The sequence below is a fragment of the Scleropages formosus genome, chromosome 6 (assembly GCF_900964775.1).
Source record: "Scleropages formosus chromosome 6, fSclFor1.1, whole genome shotgun sequence".
NCBI lineage: Eukaryota > Metazoa > Chordata > Actinopteri > Osteoglossiformes > Osteoglossidae > Scleropages > Scleropages formosus.
Window position 1 is genome coordinate 12,310,565 of NC_041811.1, and position 22,539 is coordinate 12,333,103.

At 43.8% G+C, this 22,539-nt stretch overlaps 1 protein-coding gene across 1 annotated transcript; it reads right to left on the minus strand.

Moving 5' to 3' along the window:
* Positions 1-13,109: 13,109 nt before the first annotated feature.
* On the minus strand, positions 13,110-22,227 carry tbx3a (T-box transcription factor 3a). Its single transcript, XM_029252962.1, has 7 exons — positions 21,227-22,227; positions 20,115-20,382; positions 19,487-19,633; positions 17,861-17,937; positions 16,516-16,643; positions 15,339-15,994; positions 13,110-14,059 (listed from the first exon to the last, which is right to left on the minus strand). The coding sequence occupies exons 1-7, from the start codon at positions 21,616-21,618 to the stop codon at positions 13,640-13,642; spliced, it is 2,088 nt and encodes a 695-aa protein (XP_029108795.1). The 5' UTR covers positions 21,619-22,227; the 3' UTR covers positions 13,110-13,639.
* Positions 22,228-22,539: the final 312 nt, after the last annotated feature.

Sequence of the window (22,539 nt, forward strand, 5' to 3'; positions counted from 1 at the left end):
ATGATTGCCCGTGAGAGGGAGCCTGGTGTGTGACGGCTGCAGAGGCCTGTTCGGATGTGAAGACGCAGAACAACACAGGACAGACACACACACACACACACACACACACACACACCGCGCGTTCTCTTGCTCTCCTCACACTGTCCCGCTTTACTTTGCTTTAGCTCATCATTTCCTGCGGATCCGTGATCATGGAATTGCAGTAAAGTGCGAAGTGATGTTTCTCTGTGTGTTTTTACCTCTGAATGTGAGAGCAGTTCTGCACTTCGAGGCCCTGACAGCAGAACAGATGTGCGGCTTTCTTTTTATCCAAAATAATGTTTAGTCGATTTTCTCTTAAACCGCATATTCCAAAGACACGGCACCACAGATCTGCCCAGCATCTCCAGCATGTCCACCATGTCCATCATTCCATCTGTCCGTCGGCCGGTCTTTCCCTTAAACCAAGGCAAGGAGGAGGCACTTAATCCGCACCCGAGCTGTGGACGTGGACGACGGATTCCTGCTGATGATCTTCGTTATCTCCCTGATACAAGGCAGATCTTGCGTTTCCCCATCACAATTGGTCCTCGCATCTCCTGAGAAGAACGAGCGCGCGTCCAGCTCGCCTTCTCGCCCCCTTCTTTCCCGCCCCACCCACGTGGCCCGCCTCAGTCCACGCGAGTTAGCTCACCCGCTCCGTTCCACGTTCGATTTCCGTCAGCTGGCCCGGAACGTGCTGGTCGCGCGCTAAAGGGAGGGCGAAAGTGCGCGCGTGACAGTCGTAAGGAAAGCGCCGAGACTGAGCGCACTCGGACCACACCCCCGGCCCATCATCATCCAACCCCCTATATCTCCCATGAGCCAGTGCTCCTCGGCCCTCGGCCTTCAGCTCCCTGCTGTCTGCCAGAGCGCGGTGCGGAGTAGCGGTACGGCGCAGGTAAATGGAGACGAGAGCGTGGTACTGCACCACATGAGCACGAGCAGCAACTAGTGGTGCGGGAGCCGCTTGAGAAACAAGGGACCATCCAGAGTTCAGCTAGTCTGAAAAAAATAACGTTTCTGACAAGTCTTACTGATTTTACGCTGCTATCTACAAAAGTTAGAACTGTTCTCACCAAATACAACCTCTGCTTTAAATATATTTTTGTACAAAAAATTTACACAGTAACTGTTGTCTATCAACCATGTTTTAAACTCTCTCTCTCTCTCACACACACACACACACACACACACACACATTTTCTGAGCCGCTTGTCCCATACGGGGTCGCGGGGAACCGAGCCTACCTGGCAACGCAGGGTACAGGGGTCACACCCAGGACGGGACGCCAGTCCATCGCAAGGCACCCCAAGCAGGACTCGAACCCCAGACCCGCCAGAGAGCAGGACCCGGTCAAACCCGCTGCGCCACCGCGCCCCCCAATTTTATAGCTTTGTTTTGTAAATTAAGCTTATTCACTGTAAGTCAAATTGTATTTGATGTCCGTTGCGTAAGTGTTGTTATTGTGTTTGAACTCTTTCGATAATTAACTGAAAATCGTTTTTTGCCTCATAAATCCCCGAAAGGATGATTGTTGATTATGCTTTTAAAATTAAAAGAGACGTGCTGCTTCAGATGTCTTAAAGCACCAAGGTAGACACTTTTAGCCTTTCCACAAAATGAAGACAGATTCATACAGTATAATGTGTAAAAAAGCTGCGATGTAGATGTTTCTCGGTACTACTGATATGGTATTACTTTTCGTGGTAAATTGCCTTTAGGATAAGTAGATACATTTATTTTACTAGTGTTACCGCCTTTGCGCAGTCAATCATTGTAACCCAACCAAATTTCTTTTAATTCCTGACATACAGGTGATGCCAAAAACTGAAGGAATGAAAAACATCACAGAAAACAAGAGGGAGACAAAAATATAGGGGCGGGGGTGGGTCAGAAAAATACTGTAGTTTTGTGTGTAACTCAGCTGTGATATTTGTGCGAAGACAGTCTGGAAAGACTCTACACATGATGATCTGTCCCACATCGTCCCAGCGCTTAGTTATTCTGCCGCGACCCTGATCGGGACAAAAGCGCTTAAGGAGACTCGCTGACTGACTGACTCTTAATTTTTAACCCCTTTCTGACTGTTTATTGGACAAGGGGCTAAAGTACGTTCAATCAATGGGTCTGTCTTGGCTTATGGTAAATGCAGGAATGCCTGGAAAGTGAGGAAGTCCCGTTATGATGAGCGCGATGATCGGCACGATGCTGTGAGATGTGACCGGATCGGACAATGACAACGACGTACATCAGACATGAGTGTCAGAAACACTCAACTATTTATTGTATAACGGTAACATTTTCGAAAACGTCAACGCGGAACAGTTTGCTTTACCACTCCGTTGCGTTGACAAGATTTTGACAGGTTTCCCAAATTACTTTAGCTGCTTTTGTTAGTATCTTTAATTTCTTAGATGCGGGAATATTCTGCGTACGTGACGGAAAAGTGAGAAAATTGCCAAGGTTTGAAGGCTTTCTGAGTAACAGCAGTCAGTTGCAATGAAGTGAGTTTGTTCTCACAGATACTGTTTCTCTTACTTTGCGCAGCACGTTTATGACAAATAATTTCCCGTCGTGTCGATTCAGTTACTAAACTGAAAGCATTTCTCACTTTGACACTTACAAAATAATGTGTGGACAAAGGTTTGGCATTTTCATACAGGTATTGATGGACTAGACCATTTACCTGTTGCGTTGCATCTATTTCATCAGTTCAGTGCACAAAATAATGAGCCAAAAAGTATGATGCATTCTTTGCATTAACCCGCTTTTGTTGTATTGTGCTACACATAGTTTCTTTCATTTTCTTATATTTTCATAGTCAAAAATAAACATTGAAATTCATTTGTTGTCAGTATTGACAAAACATTATCATCCGATTTAAACCCTTGTAAATATACTGGATCTTCTGGATCAGGACCCAGAAAAGAACTAAATACAAACATTTTTTTGCAGTCTGATCCCAGTTTCAAATATGAGATTATTTCTTAAGAACCGCGTAATAATTGATCAAGTATAATACTATGTATATTTCTCTCGGATATTACATTAGACGGTGAAAGCTGTAAAAATGTAAATTAGGCAAAAAAAGAACACTGTTAAATCCTGTTTTATAAATACTTTGTTTCTGTAATTCTTTACTATTTTTTATTTTATTTTAGTATACTAATTATCATTGTATCTTGCCCATGTCACGCGGATTTTATTGCGAGTTTGAGTTTTCTGTGTCCTGAAGAATATTTTTTAATACAAACTTTTGGTGGAATATGATGTAAATGAGCATTTATTTAATTAAATCATGTGAAGTGTTGCACACGATGGCTTTTGAATAAGATAGTATAATATTTTTAGTGACTGTAGTTAGATTATATGAGCATTTTAGGTTTTTCACGATATAATTGTATTATTATTATTATTATTATTAATTAATTTATTTTTTTAATACTAATAAAAAATAATAATATGGTGAGTTCTCCCAAAGGTGGTCAGGTAGGTTCTGTCTGTGCAATCCTATAATAAATGTGTTTTTCATGCCATAATTATTTAGATTTTAAGGCAGTAATAAACAAATAAAAATAAGAAAAATAAACAAACTAAAGATTTAATAAGGCCTGATATCTAATTATTTGAATAGCTTTGGTTTTGTGAAGAAATACTTAATTGTGTTGTTCTAATGCCAGATGGAGCAATAATGTTAATCTCTGACATGGTGTGAATAAACCACTTAGGTCTGGGTTCTTCTGGTGTGATTTAAAGATGTTTACCGTGAAGTTACTGTCACGGTGAAACTTGGATGTAGTCAGCTGACCAGAACCTGAAGATGTAGTACTTCTAGGTTCAGTTGTGGAAAGGAGTTCCATCACATTAAGAAAAGTAAAATTAAACCACAACGATGTATTATATTATATGAATATTATATGAATACTGTTTGAGTATCTGAAATGTTTAATAAGATGCTTAAACTTTTCAGGATACGTTCAGTGACCACAAACCTACCAATTGTCTTTTTTTAAACCAGATCAAATCACAATTTATTATCTGTTAAGGCAGACCCTAAGCTATGGAGGGGAAGGTCATCCTTTTTGTTTATAAACCAAATTTGCAGTTTCAAGTACAAAAGATTAGTCACTTAAAATGGGCTGGAAAACCTTACTCATTCTGTAGCAATGCAGTTTCACAGTTTATATTATGTGCATAGGGATATCCATTACAGTGCTCTCTAGTTCATGTTGTGGAGGACTTTTAAAATGACTAAAAAGTAAATGGCCCATATATTTTTATGCATTTCAAAATCAGCGTATACAAGTGTATAAGAGCACATATTCAATGTACTTCTTGTAATGATTGCAAATCGATGCGTGACCTTAGAAATGTCTTTGGGTTGACCAGGCGGGAGGACCTCTGAGCAGAATTATCTGACAGTGACGCTCTGTGCCGGCTGCGTGTGCTGCAAGGTGAAACATCTTATTGTTTTTGTAAAATGTCATGACATCCACATTAAAGCTTTAATTCTTGTGTCTTCCTTCAGTAATTGCATTTGTGATCTTAAAGCCTGCATTTTGAGGAACGGGGGGGTGGGATGGTTTCCGTAGTTGCATGGGGTGCTCAGCCCTGACCTGTAACCACTGTAGTTGGCTTGTCCCAATGCAGACTGAACTGATACCCCATGTGGCCCAGCTCTGTCCCCACACCCCTTAGCCACAGTTCTGCAGCCCGACTGAGGCCCACAGATGTGGCAAGGGTGAGGCAGGAGGGGTTGACGTGTTTCTGCCAACAATCACATCACACGTGGACCTTGCATTCCAGTATCACCGCCCCCACCCGCTCACTCCATTTGCCTGGACATTGTGGTGAGTCCCTGCCTTCCCCCTTTCCGGTCTTTTGTGTGAATAGAGCGAGCCATGTCAGAGCAAACAGTAAAACAGTTTAAAAAAAAAAAAACATTGTTGATAGTAGAACTACCAGTAATGAGCCTGATATGTGGAACCAAAGCTTTTCTTTCTCACTTGATGTTTTTCATCTCAGTTATTCTAACAACAATAATTATAGGTGAGCACATGACAAATATATTCATTGCATTTTTCTGCTGTTATTCAAGTTGAAATTCAGTCAGTGATTTATTTTTTCTGTTCTTAAAAACAAAGTACTTCTGACTTTCAAACTGTGTGCATATTAGGTCTTTCTGATGAGATGGCTGCCCTCTATTGGCCCATTACAACTTTGGCAGAATACAAGCCCATTCAATTAGATGCAGTTCCCTGAAAATGCCATGTTCTCAGATTATGACAGTGATTTATTTTTCCTGTTAATATGAGTCAGCACCATATTTTCCATGTGCTGGCGGCCTTTTATATCCTAATTCAAGGTCATACATTAAGGGACTCGTTCAAGGCATATGTGTAGAGTTAACACTATAGAATCAAAGGAGAGCTGTTCTAAACTAGGAGTCTTCAGGGTAGTCATTATTTGGAGTGGAGCGTTCAGACTGAGGCAAGGGAAAAATAATTGCCTTTAATTATTGCATTTTGTTTATAAGGTGACTGTTGGTTTCTGCCTTTTTATTAGAGAAGCCTGAGCAATCCACCTGGGATTCTAAAATGTGGAATGATTCCTTTCGTTATCATTAAAAGCAACTGCTTCGGTGGACCTTTGCCAGCTGTGCTGCACAATCCACAGGACATTTTTGATAACGATGAAAACTACCATTCCTCACTACCATTTACACAAATCTTGTCTTATTCTCGTCGATTCAAGAACAGTTTTTGCAATCTTAAACAGAAGGTTGACCGGAAGATGTCACAGCATCACAACAAACGTGCCGTCACAATACCTCCTCCTTTACATGGAGAAAATGAAGACCCCCTTTACAGGTATCAAAATGACCAAGCTGTCAAAAACCATCAGTCCTTTTGCTCTGCTGACATCCAAATACATTGTTTCTCCATGCATCGGTTAATTGTAGGGTGGGTTAGGATCCCATCCAAAGACTTGTCAGGTTTTTGGGTTTGCTGTGTGATTATGCTTTTAATTGCACCTTGTAAACTTGCTAATGTTGAAACCTTCAAATTGAACCACTGCTTTTAAAATCACTGCGGAAGATGGATCTTATTCTCAATGCAAAAATAGCACAGATGCAAGCAAAGCCTGCTGTAGGCGGTCTGCAATTAAATGAATGTAGGAAATCAAAATAATTTGGAAGTTTTGTCAACATCCTGAAATAGTTAATGAAAAACACCACAGAAACCATAAAAAATGTTTATTCGCTAAGCAGGGTAGGATATTAAAGGCAAAACTAAGGGAGGCACTGATATACAGCACAGATATTTTCGGGCATCCGAGACCCCTCACTGCAAGTATCGGGCCCAATCCATGTCAGTTTATCTCTGCTCAGTACACTCTAAATCTTATTGTATTTTAGTCCTTTTGCATTCCATGTATTTAGTGTATCCCCTAAGTAGCAGCATATATTTTGTAAAACTCTCACAGCTGGTCCTTATGAGGTTATGGTAATGATAGACCTCATTAGCCTTTCTGATGGATGAAGATTTCTCTGTATTTATTTATTTCCTGGAGCTCATGAATACAGTGGCCTGGAAGTTATTCCCATAATGACCTTCTGGCAGACTGAGGGTAAATGACGCATTCCAGGTGATGGGGTCTAGGTCTCCACAGATCGTTTCTGAGGCTCTGACGGCTCTTCTTTGACTGCGGACACCTCAGCCACATTTTGAAGCCGGAGCAAGTGAAGGTTCAGATAAAAGAAGAAAGGAAGGTGGATAGCCGATGAGGTATGAGAGCATGGGTCCCGGACAGGTTTACAGGGTGCCTTTCAGTCTGCACCTCTGCACTGTTTCCTGGCCTGGGCTGGGAGCTGCTCTGCACCTGTATTGCTTTCCTCTTACCCTGTGCTCTTCGGTACTCACAATTGTACACTCTTATGTTACGCACATGCCCACACACACACACACACACATACACAGTGTCCAGGTCTAAGAATCCATCCAACTAACATCTTTGATACCGACGTTCCGTATCAATGACAACCAGACAGCAACATCACAGACGCGAGAGCATCTTTTCCCGACTCCAAACATCAGAGGAATTAAACTACACATTTAATACACTGTCATTTATTTCCCCTAAGAGAAAGAATACATTTGCTGAAATTTGACTGGAATACAACAAAGAACCACAAGGTTCTAAATGAAGCAGCTGTAAAAGCAGATATAACTGAAAATTATAATAGTAAAAATGTTGTGTTGAAAACAATTCTAGCTGTGATGATGGTAACTTTAGAACAGTATCATTGGTTTGTGTTATGATTAAAGCTGTAACAGGTTCAGATGTACTGTAGTCTTTCAAAATGCTCATATAGTAGATGGACTGAAAAGCTGTGCTCCTGACCAGGGCTCTGCTGGTCTCCAGCAATGCACTGAAAAGAACATCAAGGCCCAGACAGCCACACAGTAGAAGCCGGTAACCATGTTATCCTCATGGGATCCCATCCTTTAAATGTGCGCTTAAACAGAAGGAATGGCGCATGTAAATTGTCACACACACACAGAGTCTAAAACCGCTTGTCCAAAGCGGGGTTGAGGCGAACCGGAGCCTAACCCAGCAACACAGGGGGCAAGGCCGGAGGGGGAGGGGACACACCCAGGACGGGACGCCAGTCCATCGCAAGGCAACCCAAGCAGGACTCGAACCCCAGACCCGCCAGAGAGCGGGACCCGGCCAAGCCTACCGCGTTGTCATTACCCACAAATCAAAGTACATGAGTAACACGTACAGCTTGTACGTAACAGTCAGAGTAGAGCACTGAGGCACTAACTCATGCGGCGTACAGTGCGCTCAGACGCGTTGCCCACAAATGCGTTTTTCATGGTTTCATGAAAGATCCCAGCCGACACGCGGGAGCGCCGTCGCGTTGTCGCGCTGTTCTACAGCGACACCGCGTGCTTCCAGCAGGAATGTCACTCGGAGATGTCACGTGTGTAGACTGCGCTGCACTCGGGGTTCGCTCGTTGTCACCAGAACGTACGCGCGCGACTGCGGGACGCCGATGTCATCACGCAGAACGGCAGGAACCCTCTGTGTATCTGAGAGCTTGACTCGTCGAAGGATGAGTGGCTTATGTGCAGTCTTTCTCTGCTCTGTGGGAATAAAGCATTAAGGAAAAGTCATCCACAGTTTGATGTGAGGAGGTGCGTTTACCTCTTAGCTCCTGCACACGTGAGAGAGTGGGGGTAGCCTAGGCCCTAGGTAACCAGATCTTAAAGTAAAATTAACTTTTGTTCATTAGTGAGGAAAATTCGGAGAAAACTTTTTATTCTCTTATTATTTTCGGTAAACCAGACTATGTTAAATAGTGACATGTCGAGATAGTGATGACTGCAAGTCTGATTCGTTTTTACCTGCACATTTTTGTGTCTTTGCATAGGGTGCCCCCTGGTGTACGAATCAAGTACTGCTCATTTTTTCAGGCACATTTCGTTTGGTCCTGAACAAAAGTAAATTTGTATCCTTATTGACCGCGCAGGTTTTTTGCCCTAAGAACACACTTGATCTGTGTCTGAAGAACCGTCCTTTAGTGTCCAGTACCTTAATTCTGCTTGTGATATGTGTACCTTTGCGTCTCCTAGTTGCATGAAGGAGATGTTATAAGCTGTGTCACCTCAAACTCGTACCCTCTGCGTTTGCTGTGTTTCTAACACTGATTTTTCATGTCCATAGTTGACCTCCTTCGTCCCTTTTAGAGAAGTGATAAGACGCTTAGAGGGAAGTTACATTTCAGTACTGATAATGGGCTTGAACCATGGATGCATTTATGACTTGAAGAGCTGTTATCCATTTTGATGGAATGTAGCCCCTTAAATCAACTTTGCCCAGGACCTGGTGTGTTCAGTGGAATCTCTGGAGGTAGAAGTGTCATTCCCAGCCCCCCCCCAGCACATCTGATAATCCCTAGTAGGCACTTGGATGCCAGGCATGTTTCATTTCCCAATACATCACCCTATGTGTCCTGACTATTTCTACAGCCTTTTCTGTGATTTACGTATTAACCCGCAGTGGTATATTTATTATAATCATGTAGCCCAACAATGGTCCCGTAAACCCTTCCTGCTTTCTTTGAGTGGAAACAAAATATCTGCATTGTTACAGTTGATCCTCTGGCAACAGATAGTGTTTCCTGAAGTTGCCGTATGGGCCCAGCGGCGAAACATGTGGCTTTTGTTGGAAGTCCGTAAGGAAAATGGGAGCAGGACGAAGGCTTTAGAAAAATATCGCCGTTGGAGCGGTCTGCGCCAGTGGTACTTTACATTAGCTTAAGTCGGTCTTGGTTATACCGCAAAGAGAATGAACCTGAAGGCTGTCCTGGACCAGGGCTCTCTTTCCCCAGAGCAGTGAAGTTTTACCGTGAATGCGGTGTAAGTGAAAGTCCTTGATTTTAAAGTGTTGACAACACTGTGATGGCTTTGGAAAATGGGTGCTGGGTGCTGGGTATGTATAATCATTAGCAGTGTTATTGCCGAATACATCTGTACTGCAAACTGCAATTCTTGTGTTTATTTGCTCACTGGAGAGATGCAGCAATGGGTAAAAAAGAATGTACTCTCTCCCTATGAAATAGAAATTTTATTTATTTTGTCTTCTGCTGCCCCTTATCCCAAACTGTGTTAACTGTCACTGCAGTCGTCACAGATTCGTCTGTACCTTTCAAACCCTACGATTGTCCGCTGGAGTGATTCGCTTCGTTAGTGGAATTGAAATGTTCTTCATTGGATCCACGAGGTGGCGCTATAATCCTGCTTTAGCTGCTCTTTGGCATGGCGCAACAGCTGTCATTCGGAAAGGTAAAGAGTGTTATTTACTGAAGGGGATGCGGTGGCGCAGTGGGTTGGACCAGGTCCTGCTTTCCAGTGGGTCTGGGGTTCGAGTCCCGCTTGGGGTGCCTTGCAGCGGACTGGCGTCCCCTCCTGGGTGTGTCCCCTCCCCCTCCGGCCTTACGCCCTGTGTTACCGGGCTAGGCTCTGACTCCCCGCGACCCCGTATGGGACAGGCGGTTCTGAAAATGTGTGTGTTATTTACTGATAATGGCATTTTCTATTTAAATTTAATGCTTATTTTGTTGGTGCGGTGAGAAAATTGGATGAGAGAGTTTTTACAGTGATGTAGTCCAGTCTAAAATTATTCTTTATAATAATAGTAATAATAATAATAATAACGTGAGCAGGTTTTCCAAAGGGACAATTATGCCATTTGGTCATTTCAAGCAGTCATTAATAAGGTCACTATGAGGGTGAGGAAGCTCATCTGACACGCTGTCATCACGTACATCGGTGTGCTTCGGACACCGAGCTGACCTTGCGGTTGTCCTCGGGCCACAGCTGAAGGGAGACGCCGTTTAGGCCGGAGCACTATGCCAGCAGCCGTGGTCCCCCGGTCATCCGAGGTTGTGTTCGCGTCCGGCGCACGGCTCATGTTCTAAAACACACTCCTGGCGATGGTTTCCATGCAGAGACGTCCATGTGTTCATTAGGCTCGCAGCTCCGTTTCGTGTCGCGCAACTGAATTCAACATCACTCAGCTGTTACTTGTTTTTTTTTTTTTTTATACGTGTAAAATGTTTTCCCTTTTCAGAAACAGAGTTCCAACATTTTCTGAGCTTTTTTTTTCCATGTTTATAATGGGGTCTCTGCAAGGTTTTTATTTTGAACACGTTTCTCTATAAATTGCGTATAGGTCTAAGTATATGCTGTGCGTTGAGTAAAGGTGTAAAGTCATTTCTGGTGTTTGGTGGGGTGTCCTTTATTAGGGCACATTGCTCTTTTTTGAGCGGGGGTTTAACCTGGCTGTAGTTCTTGAGTTTTTTTTCTACACTGTCCAGAGATGACTGGCATGTGTGCGCACACTGTCCTTTTTATGAAAAACCAATGAAGTCAGGGTCTAAAAGTCTAAATTTGTAGTAGTAATTTTAAAAGTGTGGTTTGTGTCGTCGTCGTGTTTGCAGTTTAGTGCTTTTCAGTGGCGATTTAGCCATTGTTTGATCCTTGTAAGATTTCTTACGCAGCAATATTGCAAACCCTCCATTCAGCATTAACAGAAGACATTTCCTGTATTTTTTTCTTTCTATTTTTTGATTAATACTCATATATATTCACGCGTTCAAATGATCGGTCCCATGAAATTCGGATATAATAAAAAACACATTTTTTTTTTTTACCGTGTCACCATTTGCTTACAGATGTATCAAAGCAATAAAACAGAGCTGAAGTAGAAATATAAAGTTAGCCGTGAAAAGGGTCGTTTTGAAATGTTTTAAAGGCAGAACATTCCTAATGATGTGTTTGGGGAATACGTAAAAGACATGCTGCATTTTTCCAAACATCTCCACAAACCATTCACATGGGTTTAGTCTGTTTGGGCCGTTGTGTGTGTAATTATAAAGAATAACGATATACATATTTACGTACAGCATGTGACTTGAAGCTGCGCGGTAAATCGTAACTGACCGGCTGATCGGAATGCTACGTATGTACCGACTGACATGTTGAACTTCAGAACCGCATCAACTGCTGAGAATGACCTGAGGCCCGTGTCCTACTCAAAGAGTGTAATATGAGGGAGAGTCTTTCCGGCGTGTATGACTTCATTTGTCGTAAATGTCACATGAGCGTGCGTTGTTCTGTTTGTACGCGATGCGGTGTTTCTAGGTGTTGCTATGTTTGCAGTGCGCGTTTCGTGAGCCGCGCACGGGGCCGCAGACCCGCAGTCTCCTTCCGTGTAATAAAATGCGGGGCGGTGTGTCGGAGGTGATACGGCGGAGGCGCCAGGTGAGGCGCAGAGCAGCCCGTGGACGTGCGTCCTGTTTACAGCACACCGCAGACAGCGCCACACTCGTTACTCATTAACACGGGACACACAAATAAAGATCCGTGGGTGATAAACACGTGACTCCGGGCCTCACGCTCAGTCGCGGCTCCGGTGTTCGCCGGTTTTCTTTTTACTTTCCGTCACCAGTTGAGTGCAGCGCTCGCCTTGGAGCTACAATCAGCCCCCAAAGCGACGCACTCTTTTCGGAGTCCACGTGTCACACGTATCCCAGGCTGCATGTTCCATTAATAGTCCACCTTAGGAGCGCATCCTTGTTGCTCTAGACCTAAATTGTGACCTCCAGTACATCGTTTGCAGAAATCAAATGACGTGAGGTGGAACGACGCTAACTGGCCATTCCTCCAATCACAGTATTGTCAAAAAAATAGAGGCTGACAATAACTGGACCATTAGCTTCGGTTTCTTGATGCGTTGAAAGACTATAGGTGACCGTAGACACTTGACGATGTATGCCGACACTGTATACTACCGGACGGCAGAGAAGCAGAGCGCAATAATCAATATTTTATTGAAACCTTCAAGAAACATTTTCAATGTTGTCAACTAAACAAACCAAAATAGAGTACTACAAAACCCAAAGACAACTTTAACACAAATTAAACCTTTTATAGTTTAAAAATATTCAGCAATTTGACTTTCCAGCTGTAGTATGTTTTAAGAAAGTCTGTTCATTTTTGACACACACGAAATGTTTAAAGAAAGAAATTTTTTTTTTCAAGTAATTGGTGCACTGTGTTGTCAACGTGTTTGACAGTAGCACTTGTACACAGACACAACGAAGGACGATGGCACAAGCTGATGTCTGCTGAGAACTTCGGGATGAGCATGAGACACGGGAATCGTGTGGAGAAACAGGTGAAATGAAGACTACAATTCCAAACAGCTCACATAACTTTAAACAAGTATATCAACAATAAATTAAGGGAATTAAGAACCTCAGACTAACCCGTCATATTTACACTTAATACCAAATAATTACATAAATATTTTGTTATATATATTTACATTTATAGTCCACGTTTCCATGTTCTTTTTTCAGGTTCCCTTTTGCTTTAGTCTAAGCAAAATGACTTAAACTGTAAGCACAGGATATGGGAAAAAACAAAATATTTTTGTTGATTTGTTTTGTAACATTGTCAAATGCACACTTTTTTTTGGTTATTGAAAAGAACTAAACCGTCATTAAACCGGCTGTTGTAAATGAATGTGGAGCATGCAAAAATCTCTTCCCACCACAGGCAAAGGAGAGCTATAGTCTTTTAAGAAATCAAACACAGCAGACTTTATATTATATGGGTATTATGCTTACAAACAGTTCTAACCACTTCAGGGTAAACATGAAATTAATTCCTGTTCCAAAAGCCCAGCAACTTGACATATAAAATATAGATAGGACATAGCAGCAATTTAATAGGTTTATGGTTGTTATCCGTAGTAACCTTTCAGTTTCAATACTCGTGTGGTAGTCAAATAAAAGAAAAGTTCAAAGTTCTTCCGTTTAACACAAGAGAATTATAGTTATCAGTCTCTTTATAAACAAAGTGCATTTTAAAAATCTAAACAGGTCCATAGGTCTGTTATCCACACCCGCATTTGCAAGAAAGATATGGTAATCATCGTCATAATTATCATGGCCGCGTTGTCGGCGTCGTCCTGGGCAAAAACTCTTATCTGAAGAGTTATTGTTGGTTGGCAGTTTGGTTTCACCCCCTTGCTCCGTGGCCTAAGGAGACAGACTCCGGGGCCTGGTCTGTTTCGTGTCTAGATCACTCACCAGGCGCTGGATGCTTTGGAGCTCAGTGGCAGAGTCCTTTGTGGAACAAGCCTTTGGAGAAAGGGAGACCGAACCCGAGGACAGGGCCGAGGACCTGCCGTTGAGGTCCGACGTGGAGTCCAGCGTGGCCAGCGCCGGACTGGTCGCCAGGCCGCCGCCATCGGCCGACGGTTGGCCTGCAGCGTGCAAGGTGCTGTCCGGCACGCCGAGCGGGAGGGGGTAGGGGCTGTACCTGAGACGGGGGCGTGCGGTGCTCAGAAACGGGTGCCGGTGCACAGAGGACGATGCCGCAGATGATGCGGCTGCCGCTGCCGCCATGTAGGTGTAGGGGTACGGGAAGAGGCTTCCGAACGGAGACATGGCAAAGCCCTGCAAGCAGAGTGGGCCAATGAGCTACAACCGCAGCACTGTCCACACATAATCCAGCACAAACATGATTAAACCAGCAATAATGTCCAGCCTTGGCTAAAATCACTACACGTCCTGGACTCTCGTGATTTGACAAGCAGAAGAGAGACATTATTGGATTTAATAGAAAATCTGTGAAATATCTGTGGGGCATCCAGAGCTTTTTGGCAAGGGACACATATTGACCCTACTTGTTCTCTGCCTGTAAGGTGTATATTACATGTGCAGGGGACAACTGAACATACATTGATGAAAAACTCAATTACAAATGTATGGTGAACTCATAATTTGAGACAACACATCACTAAAACACTAGCAATGGTGAGGTGACGCTTTTATGCAAAGTAACTTACAGTATTTCACCCATTTGTACAGGTGGGTATTGTAACTAAAGCAATTCAGAGTAAGTACCTTAGTCAAGAATACCACAGCGGTAACAGAGAGTGGGACGTAAACCAGTAGCCTTCAGGTTACAATTGTGTGCCCTTACCTGCTGCGCAGCATTAACATCGTAAATGTTTACACTGCAGTTGTAAGAAACAAGTATAGTAACCACGTTTGGACATATTAGTTGAATGGGAAGAATTGAAAAAGACTGATTTCAGTTCCTAAATTACACAAGGTTCTTCCTTGTTCACATTAATCAGTGATAAGCATGTCATGTATGCACAACACAAACATATCTTAATAGCCAAGGCGAGACACTAAGCTGAATTCAAACCTCTTAGATAGAGTCATAAAAGCAATACACACATAATAGGGTGACAGATAAGCGTGAGTAAAAACTATTAACATTAATGAAATATGCTGCAGGAAATACTGTTCTGCATCAGCCAGCTGAAATGTGTCATTTTCGCATTGCTGTACCGTTTATACGGTAACATTGTGTATTTGGGGTATTCAGCAAGTACCTGTTAGACACATATTTTTAAGAGGTTTTGTTGCTCTGCGAATGCAGTTAGTGATAGCTTATACATAAAATAATTGAATGTGTTATTTAAAAAAACTTTTACATTTCTTATTTAATTTAATTTTAAGCTGTGCTCAATTTAGTATAATATCAACAAGACCCGTGCTTCATGATGTAGTATTATTGCACTGCTAAATGTGCCGTACACATACACTTTGCATTACTGTTGAGGTGTAGCATCCAAATTCGATAAAACACCAAAAAAAAAAAAAAAAAAGAAAGCATGGAATATCCTGAGCGCTGTAAACACTTGAATCAAACAGGCTTTACCTGTGATGCCAAGACTTGTTGCTGTAGATGAAAAGGCAGTCCTGGAGATCCCGTCAGGCCTTGGGGGGAGGACGAGATACTGGTTGTGTCCATGGTGCTAACCCCGCCAGAGGACACCGCCGCTAGCAAGGGGACCATGCCCGCCGCAGCCATATTGGAAAATGCGCTTCCCATGTTGAACTGACTGGGGTGTAGGAGGAAAGGATGGCTACTACTCAGATGGTTAAAAAACTGCTGGCCTGCCAAGCTCGGTGGAAATCCAAAGTTGTGCAGGTGTCCCTGGTTGAAGTGAGGGCTGCAGTCCGTCTGAACGGTCAGCGGAGTGTACTTTTCCTTACTCAGGGGCCTGCACTCGTCCGTTTTGGGCGGGTCACGCGCCGAGCCCTTCGTGTCATCCCCAGCCCGCGTCGTGCTCGAGATGATGGTGACAGGGCTCTGTCTCGAATCCGCCGGGCTTTTCACGATGCCCGTGGCCTCCCCTCGTCCCGCGTTCGTGGAGTTGCCGCTTGCACACAGGCGGTCTTTGGTGGCGCTCGAGCTCGACGTGTGCTCCTTCGAGTGCTCGGTGGTCGTCGAAATTTTGCCGGAGTCATGTCCGTCCTGGACGTTTCCGTCCTTACTTCCATCATCGCTGTCTTCGTCACTTTCGCAGAAGTCTGAAGGGAAAAGGTGTAAAGGCAATTGATTACTGGAGGGTTTTCTTTTTAAATTACACAGTCGTGACTGTGTTGAAAAATTAACAGCGAGAAAATGTCCAAAGTGTGACTCCATTATTTAGAGTAATAATAAAAATAATAATAGCAACAGATATACTGGGAGTTTTCTGTATTGGTTTTGAAAGCAGTTGAATCTTATCTCGAAGTTGTAAGATATCAATGAATTTCAACACACAATTTCAACACTTTTCTTTAACATTGCACATAATAAAAGTAAGAGTTATCTGAAAATGGTACAGTGACCTAAATTCAGTAGTGTCATAATAAAATGTAACATAGATTTTAAATTAATATAAAAAAATTGGCCTTGTGAGATGTTAAAAATATCTTCACGGTCTCAACCAAACTTGCAAATATATTTCTTATAGCCGCACATTGTGTTTGTCTTTAAAAATATTTCATAATTCCCACAACTATCCTTCTGATTGACGCAATAATATTTGTACAATTTGTGAAATTACCTTTATGGTTAGGTGGTCCTATAGTAGAAACCGCAGGGACCTGTTCGCCCAAGGACTCGTCCGAGGTCCCGAGGTCTTTCTTCTGATGTTCCTCGTAGGATCGGATGGACTGCAGCGCCAACTGTTTCCTGGACACAGAATGACACACCATTCCTGTCACTTTCAGGCATCTTCAGGCATCTTTGGACCGTTTCCTCCCGAAGGAACTCCAAGTACACTGTGACGGAAAGTTGCCTATTGCTTCTCCACACAGAATACTCGAGACATTTTAGAGGGAACAAAAGCATTCATTTGCAATACCATCATCTCACATATGATAATGATTATGCATTTATACCCAAGAATGGCCAGGATTACCATACATCAGCTCCTACTGCTTATACAGCCACGGGAAGCCATCATTAAGAAGTTAAATTTAGATACAGTAATATCAGTATTGCAAATATTAGCTGTGACAGCAGAAATAATTCTCCACGGAACATCTTGGTCAGATATGATCTTACAAGTAGCCCTGTTTGCTTGGTCTTCTCCTGCAGGCTCGACCGCATGATTCTACTGACGGCGCACGTCCGTAACTTCCCACCTCACACCTCGACCGACAAACGTGCGAGTCCGAGCGCGGGAGAGCACGTGAAGCAAGCGTGGAGATGACACGATAATGACAGCGACGCTTTGCGTTACCGATGCCCGCGCTCGCGTCCTCGTGCTCGGTTTTGACGTCACCGCGTACAGCGCGCAACACACGGCGGCTGAAGGGTTAACGAGAGCGCGTTTATACTCGGGCTGTGTGTGTGTGGGGCGATCTGGGTACCGACCGAAGTAACCCAGCACGGGCTGCACGATTTTTTTGATTGAACAAAAAAGTTTCAACGTTAAATTTAAAAAGCACAAAAAATACAGCCGGTACCGTTCATCTAAAAAAGCCCTTACTCAGTTACTGACTGAGCCGCTAGCACTTCATCCGTGAGCGTACGGACACATTTCATTTTTCCTTATTGTATTTCAATACGGAAAAATAATTAAAAACAATAATAATTAAAATTGACCTCAGTGCGCTGGTTCACTTATTTTTTTTTTTTTCAAAACGTCTCCACCTGGTCCTACTGTCCACATTTGGACCTTTGACTGCTTCAAGGGAACACGCTGAGAAACCTCGGCGGGGGGGGCTTTTCGCACCCAAACCCAGGACGGGCCTGCGCTGTAGCACAGCTCAGGTACTTCGCACGGGGCTCATGGGAATAAACAATTCCTCTTCTTTACACAAGGACACAGGCCGATCACCCCACCGCTGACACGAACAATAACGATCCAGAGTATATTTAAATTCATAATTAGCTGAAGTTACCTCTTCTCCCTCCTCCCGTTGCCCGTGTCCCGGAATCCCTTGGCGAAGGGGTTGTTGTCGATCTTGAGCTGTGTGATCTGCAACAGGAAGGGGAGACGTTGTTAAAGACTGCACATTATTATTATTATTATTATTATTATGTGCGCAAGGTGGACAACAGTCTGGTCTGTCCAACCACCACGAGGCCCGAACTTCACTATTTAAAACAAATTCCTCCTTTCACACGTTACTGGGCATTACAGCACATTGTTAATGTATTACTAATATGCTAAATAATACCCAAGTTCCTTATGTCACAAGGAATTAAAAAGTATTTATAATTATTTATAAGCGCTCCGGAAAAACCTGAAAAAGTTCTTTTATCTATACATAATTATATAACCTTAAACTGTGATTAATGGTATTTTTTGTAATTGCTGAGAAAATCATTTTTCCTGCGTTTTATTTTCTTAGATACTTATTTTATACAGGTTGATACAGCGGAACGAAACGGTGCGGCTCAGTCCAAGTTTTCACTAACGAAGTATGTAACGAATGAGACTGTTACTATGTGTCCATTTCCAGAAGGGCAAACATTTGTCATTTCATGCATTTAAAGCGATTTTTATTTTCGTGCTTCGGTTTTTCGAAATGCTGTTGTCTCTTTTAAACTGCTTTTACGCGAACAGAGAACATGCGACATGAATCAAATATGAATCGTTTGTCGTGTTATTTTACGTGTAACCTAGCATTTGGTGCACGATTTCATTGCTGTGTGGATATAAATAATTGTATAAAAATTTAAAAGATAGCATGTGTATCCAAAATAACATTAAATATACGTGTATTCCAAATTTAAAAATGAAACGCGGCACTTTCGTAAAACGATAAGCGAATATTATACATCCACTTCTTTTACTAATACAACACCTTAATTAGATATTATTATTATTATTTTTATTATTATTATTATTCCTATTATTATTATTGCTATTACTGTTATTTGGCGAGGAGTTAAAACTTGTATCAAAGTCTCTCGCTGCGTGTGTGTGTGTGTGTGTGTGTGTGTGTGTGTGTGGGTGCGCGCGCGAGAAAGTGAGTGCACGAGACGAGTCGGGTCACTGTACAAACACTGACGTGATTAATGAAAAGCCCGATCCCTTATAATACTACATGTAATCATTACCGTTGCTCAGACACACACTCCTGCAGCGATCACATGGAGATTATTAGGGTTGTGTGTGCTGCCGGCAGATTCTGTATTTAACCGTCTTTCACTTCGAGTTATTCACTTATTTATTTCGGTTCTGAGGCCTCCGTAAATACAAAAAAGAAAAAAAAAAAGTGACGAAGCGAACGCTTCCCAGGAAACACGGGACTAACAAAGAGCGAACACAAATCTGCAATAAAACTGCTCCTCGAATATTTTTGCCCCTAATGAATTTCTGGTGAGAGAGCAGCGTAGTCACGGAAAACACGGATCCGGCTGTTATGATGGGAAAAACCGGGTATAAAAAAATCAGTAATAATTAGGTGAGTTGTATCCGAAATGTGAGGAACAGATTCTACTAGACTGCGAATGAATGAATGAGTGAGTGAGTGAGTGAATGAATGAATGAATGAATGAGTAGAGAATGCCGGGCGCACCTTGTCGTTCTGGTAAGCAGTGACCGCGATGAAGTCGGTCTCCGGGAACACGTAGGTCCTAAACGTGCTGTACGGCAGTTTGAGGATGTCGTTGGCCCTCACGATGTGGAACCTCGGCTGGTATTTGTGCATGGAGTTCAGAATCGTCTGCAAACATAAGAAACAGTCCCGCATCACCGCACCAGCGCTAAGTTCTGGCATTTAATTCCGCAAATGACACTTTTCGACGGCAATGAATGTCCAGCGCGTCGAAGGTCTCTGAGATTTTTTTCTCAGACCATGTTTAATGTCGTAGCACTTTGGCCTTCATATTCATCATATCTGTGATCTGTCAGTACTGTGTGCGCCGCGTGTTCCTAACTCACATTGTTGCATGACTAAAACCAAGAAGGTACCAGCAGAGAGCGAAGTAACTAAGCGACTTAACAGAATTAGTGACCCAGTTAGGCAAACAAAATAACGAACCCGAACATGACTGAACATGACCGAGCATTTCTGAACCGTGTAGTCATTTGGAGGGGTTTTACACACCAGCAAACACATAACAACACTGCTGATGAGAATAAAACCGTACACAGTATTATATATGAATTACACGAAATACGCGCGGCACGATCGGGCTACTTACAAATCCGTGCTTGTCGGAGATGTTGTTGGTCAGCTTGAGTTTGTGGAAGTTGACCACCTTGGACATCCACTGCTCGCCCGTGGCCGGGCTGTCCGGGTGGATGTACATCCTCTTGGGCATCTCGGGGTCGGCCTTCCCCGCCACCATCCAGCGCGAGTTGTGGAACTTGTACCTGCAGTCGTCCGCGGCCACGATGTCCATGAGCAGGATGTACTTGGCCTTCTTGTCCAAGCCCGTACACCTCACTTTGAACGGGGGAAACATCCTCCTGGGGGGGTCATGCAACAGGAGTGAGGTGGAATCGCAGGGTAATGCAAAACAACAGACCACGAAAATATGTACGTGTGTGTATAATATATATTAAATATATAAATATGAACATGCAGTCTGTAATAATATGCGATATATGTTGCCTAGGATTATATTTATTATAGAGTATATTATTCAGTGTTCTGTTGTTCCTACAAGTGAACCAGTGTTTTCTGGCCTGCTCTCTGCACCGCAAATTGTGGTGTTGGGATCTCACACACGCGGCACACACACACGAGGAGACATTTCTAACATCTCCAGCAGTGCGAATAGACTTGATTAAATGCGATTTAAAATAATCGTACGTGATAATGCGTGCTGAATATCAATTTTAGTGTGGAACAGCGTAAACAGGGTACGTTCAAAAAGGCGTTTAGACTGAAAAAATGTCAGGCCAAAGAACAGTGCGGAGAAAATACAGGATGTTTTTCTCCTTGTTGCCCCCCCGCCCTCCCGGCACCCCTCGTTTATGTTCTTGTAATCACCAATTGTGTCATAAAGTGAGTTAAATAGTCACTCTGGAAAGTGTTGTTATATGGATTTATAGTTTGAGGTGGGATAGATTTAATCTGCTGTAAAGATTACTCGCGTGCGTGTAGGCCATATAATTCAAGTTTCCGAGTAGGAGTTTCGTCTTGTGAGCTCAGAGAGAAAGTAAAGGGAAATGATCATGTGCAAAGATGAGATCGGTTCGTGTATGTAACGAAAATATTACTTTAGACAATCCCACAAATGCGTGCACTCGCTCAGGGTGGAAAAAAAAAAAAGAGCGACTAGTTTCGTCTTTCACAAGTAGTGTTTACCTTCCTGATTTGGTGATCACCATCTCTGTCCCGCACTTGTGGAACTGTTCCCAGAGCTCCTTGGCCTCCAGGTGGACTTTGGGGTCGTCCTCGACCTCCTCCTCGGGCTCCAACGTTTTGAGGGGCCTGAGATGAGAGGCGGCGCCGTGGTGTCCCAGAGAGGAGAAGTGGAGGCCGGTTTCAGCAGCGCCCATCAGCTGGTCCATGATAGGCTTTCCGAGCGCGCCGGGGAGGGACAGGGAGGCGGCCGGCGGCAGCGCCAGGGCCGGGAAGAACGGGGGCTGGTGGCCCAGCATCGCGCTCATGGCCAAATCTGGGCTCCGGTGAGGTAAGAACGGGTGGTATGCCATGCTTGCTCTGGGGACGACTGGATCTCTCATCAGGAAGCTCATCCACCTCGCAGAAAAGGATCCCAGAGATGTGCGGAGACTGAGGCTGGACGCGCAGGTTTCTTCGCTTCAAAGGAGCATTTTCCTCAGTCCTTTATTCGAAAGAACATTCACGCAACAGCGAAAGTGTTCGGTCTGGCACGACGAGAAGTAACTTGTGTAATTCCACGCCTTCGCAGAGATCAGTGAAAGCAGGATCCAAAGCCGATGGGTGTCAAGACGGGAGCTTCTCCACGGCACGGGTGAGTCTTGACTGATCAATACGATCCAGTCCGGCTGATCGAGCTCCGTGGGAAAAAAAAAAAGAAAAAAGAAAAAAAACTGTTGTCACGTTTGTTTCTCGCGTTATTCTCTCAGTTCATCTTTTTGAAACAAAAGTGTATGTATATTCTTGCTCCGTTCTATCCGTAAAAATGAAGTTTTGAAAACATTTCTCTTCTGCACCTTCTCCCTCACGCACACACACGCACTTTGCTCTTTTCTCTCTCTCTCTTTTCCACACAGAAGCGCGCACACGCGTCTCAGAGACGAACCCAGCGCGGTCTCTGATCTCCGCACCTACGAGACTCCTCGCGCCCTCTGCGCCCCGTGCGCTTCGGCGCCGCGCGGATGTGCTGCGTGCCGCGCGACGCGGGACCCACTTGATTGGCTCTTTGACGCTTTTTCGGACCAATTGTGTGGCGTTGTGGGCGTGGTTTTGACAGGTCCGCCGGCGAAGGGGAGGGGGGGCGATAGAGCGGAGTGTCGGACGCCAGCACTGCGTGAGTCGGACCGTCCGGCGACACTGTGTCAATATCATAAAGAATCATAAAAAGAGAGAAGTGGGAGCGGCCCAAGGGAGCTCACCAGAGCTTCCGTGACCTGGTCCACTGGAAACGACTGTCTCACGTGGACAGATACGAGGGTCCACCCCTCCGCCCCGTG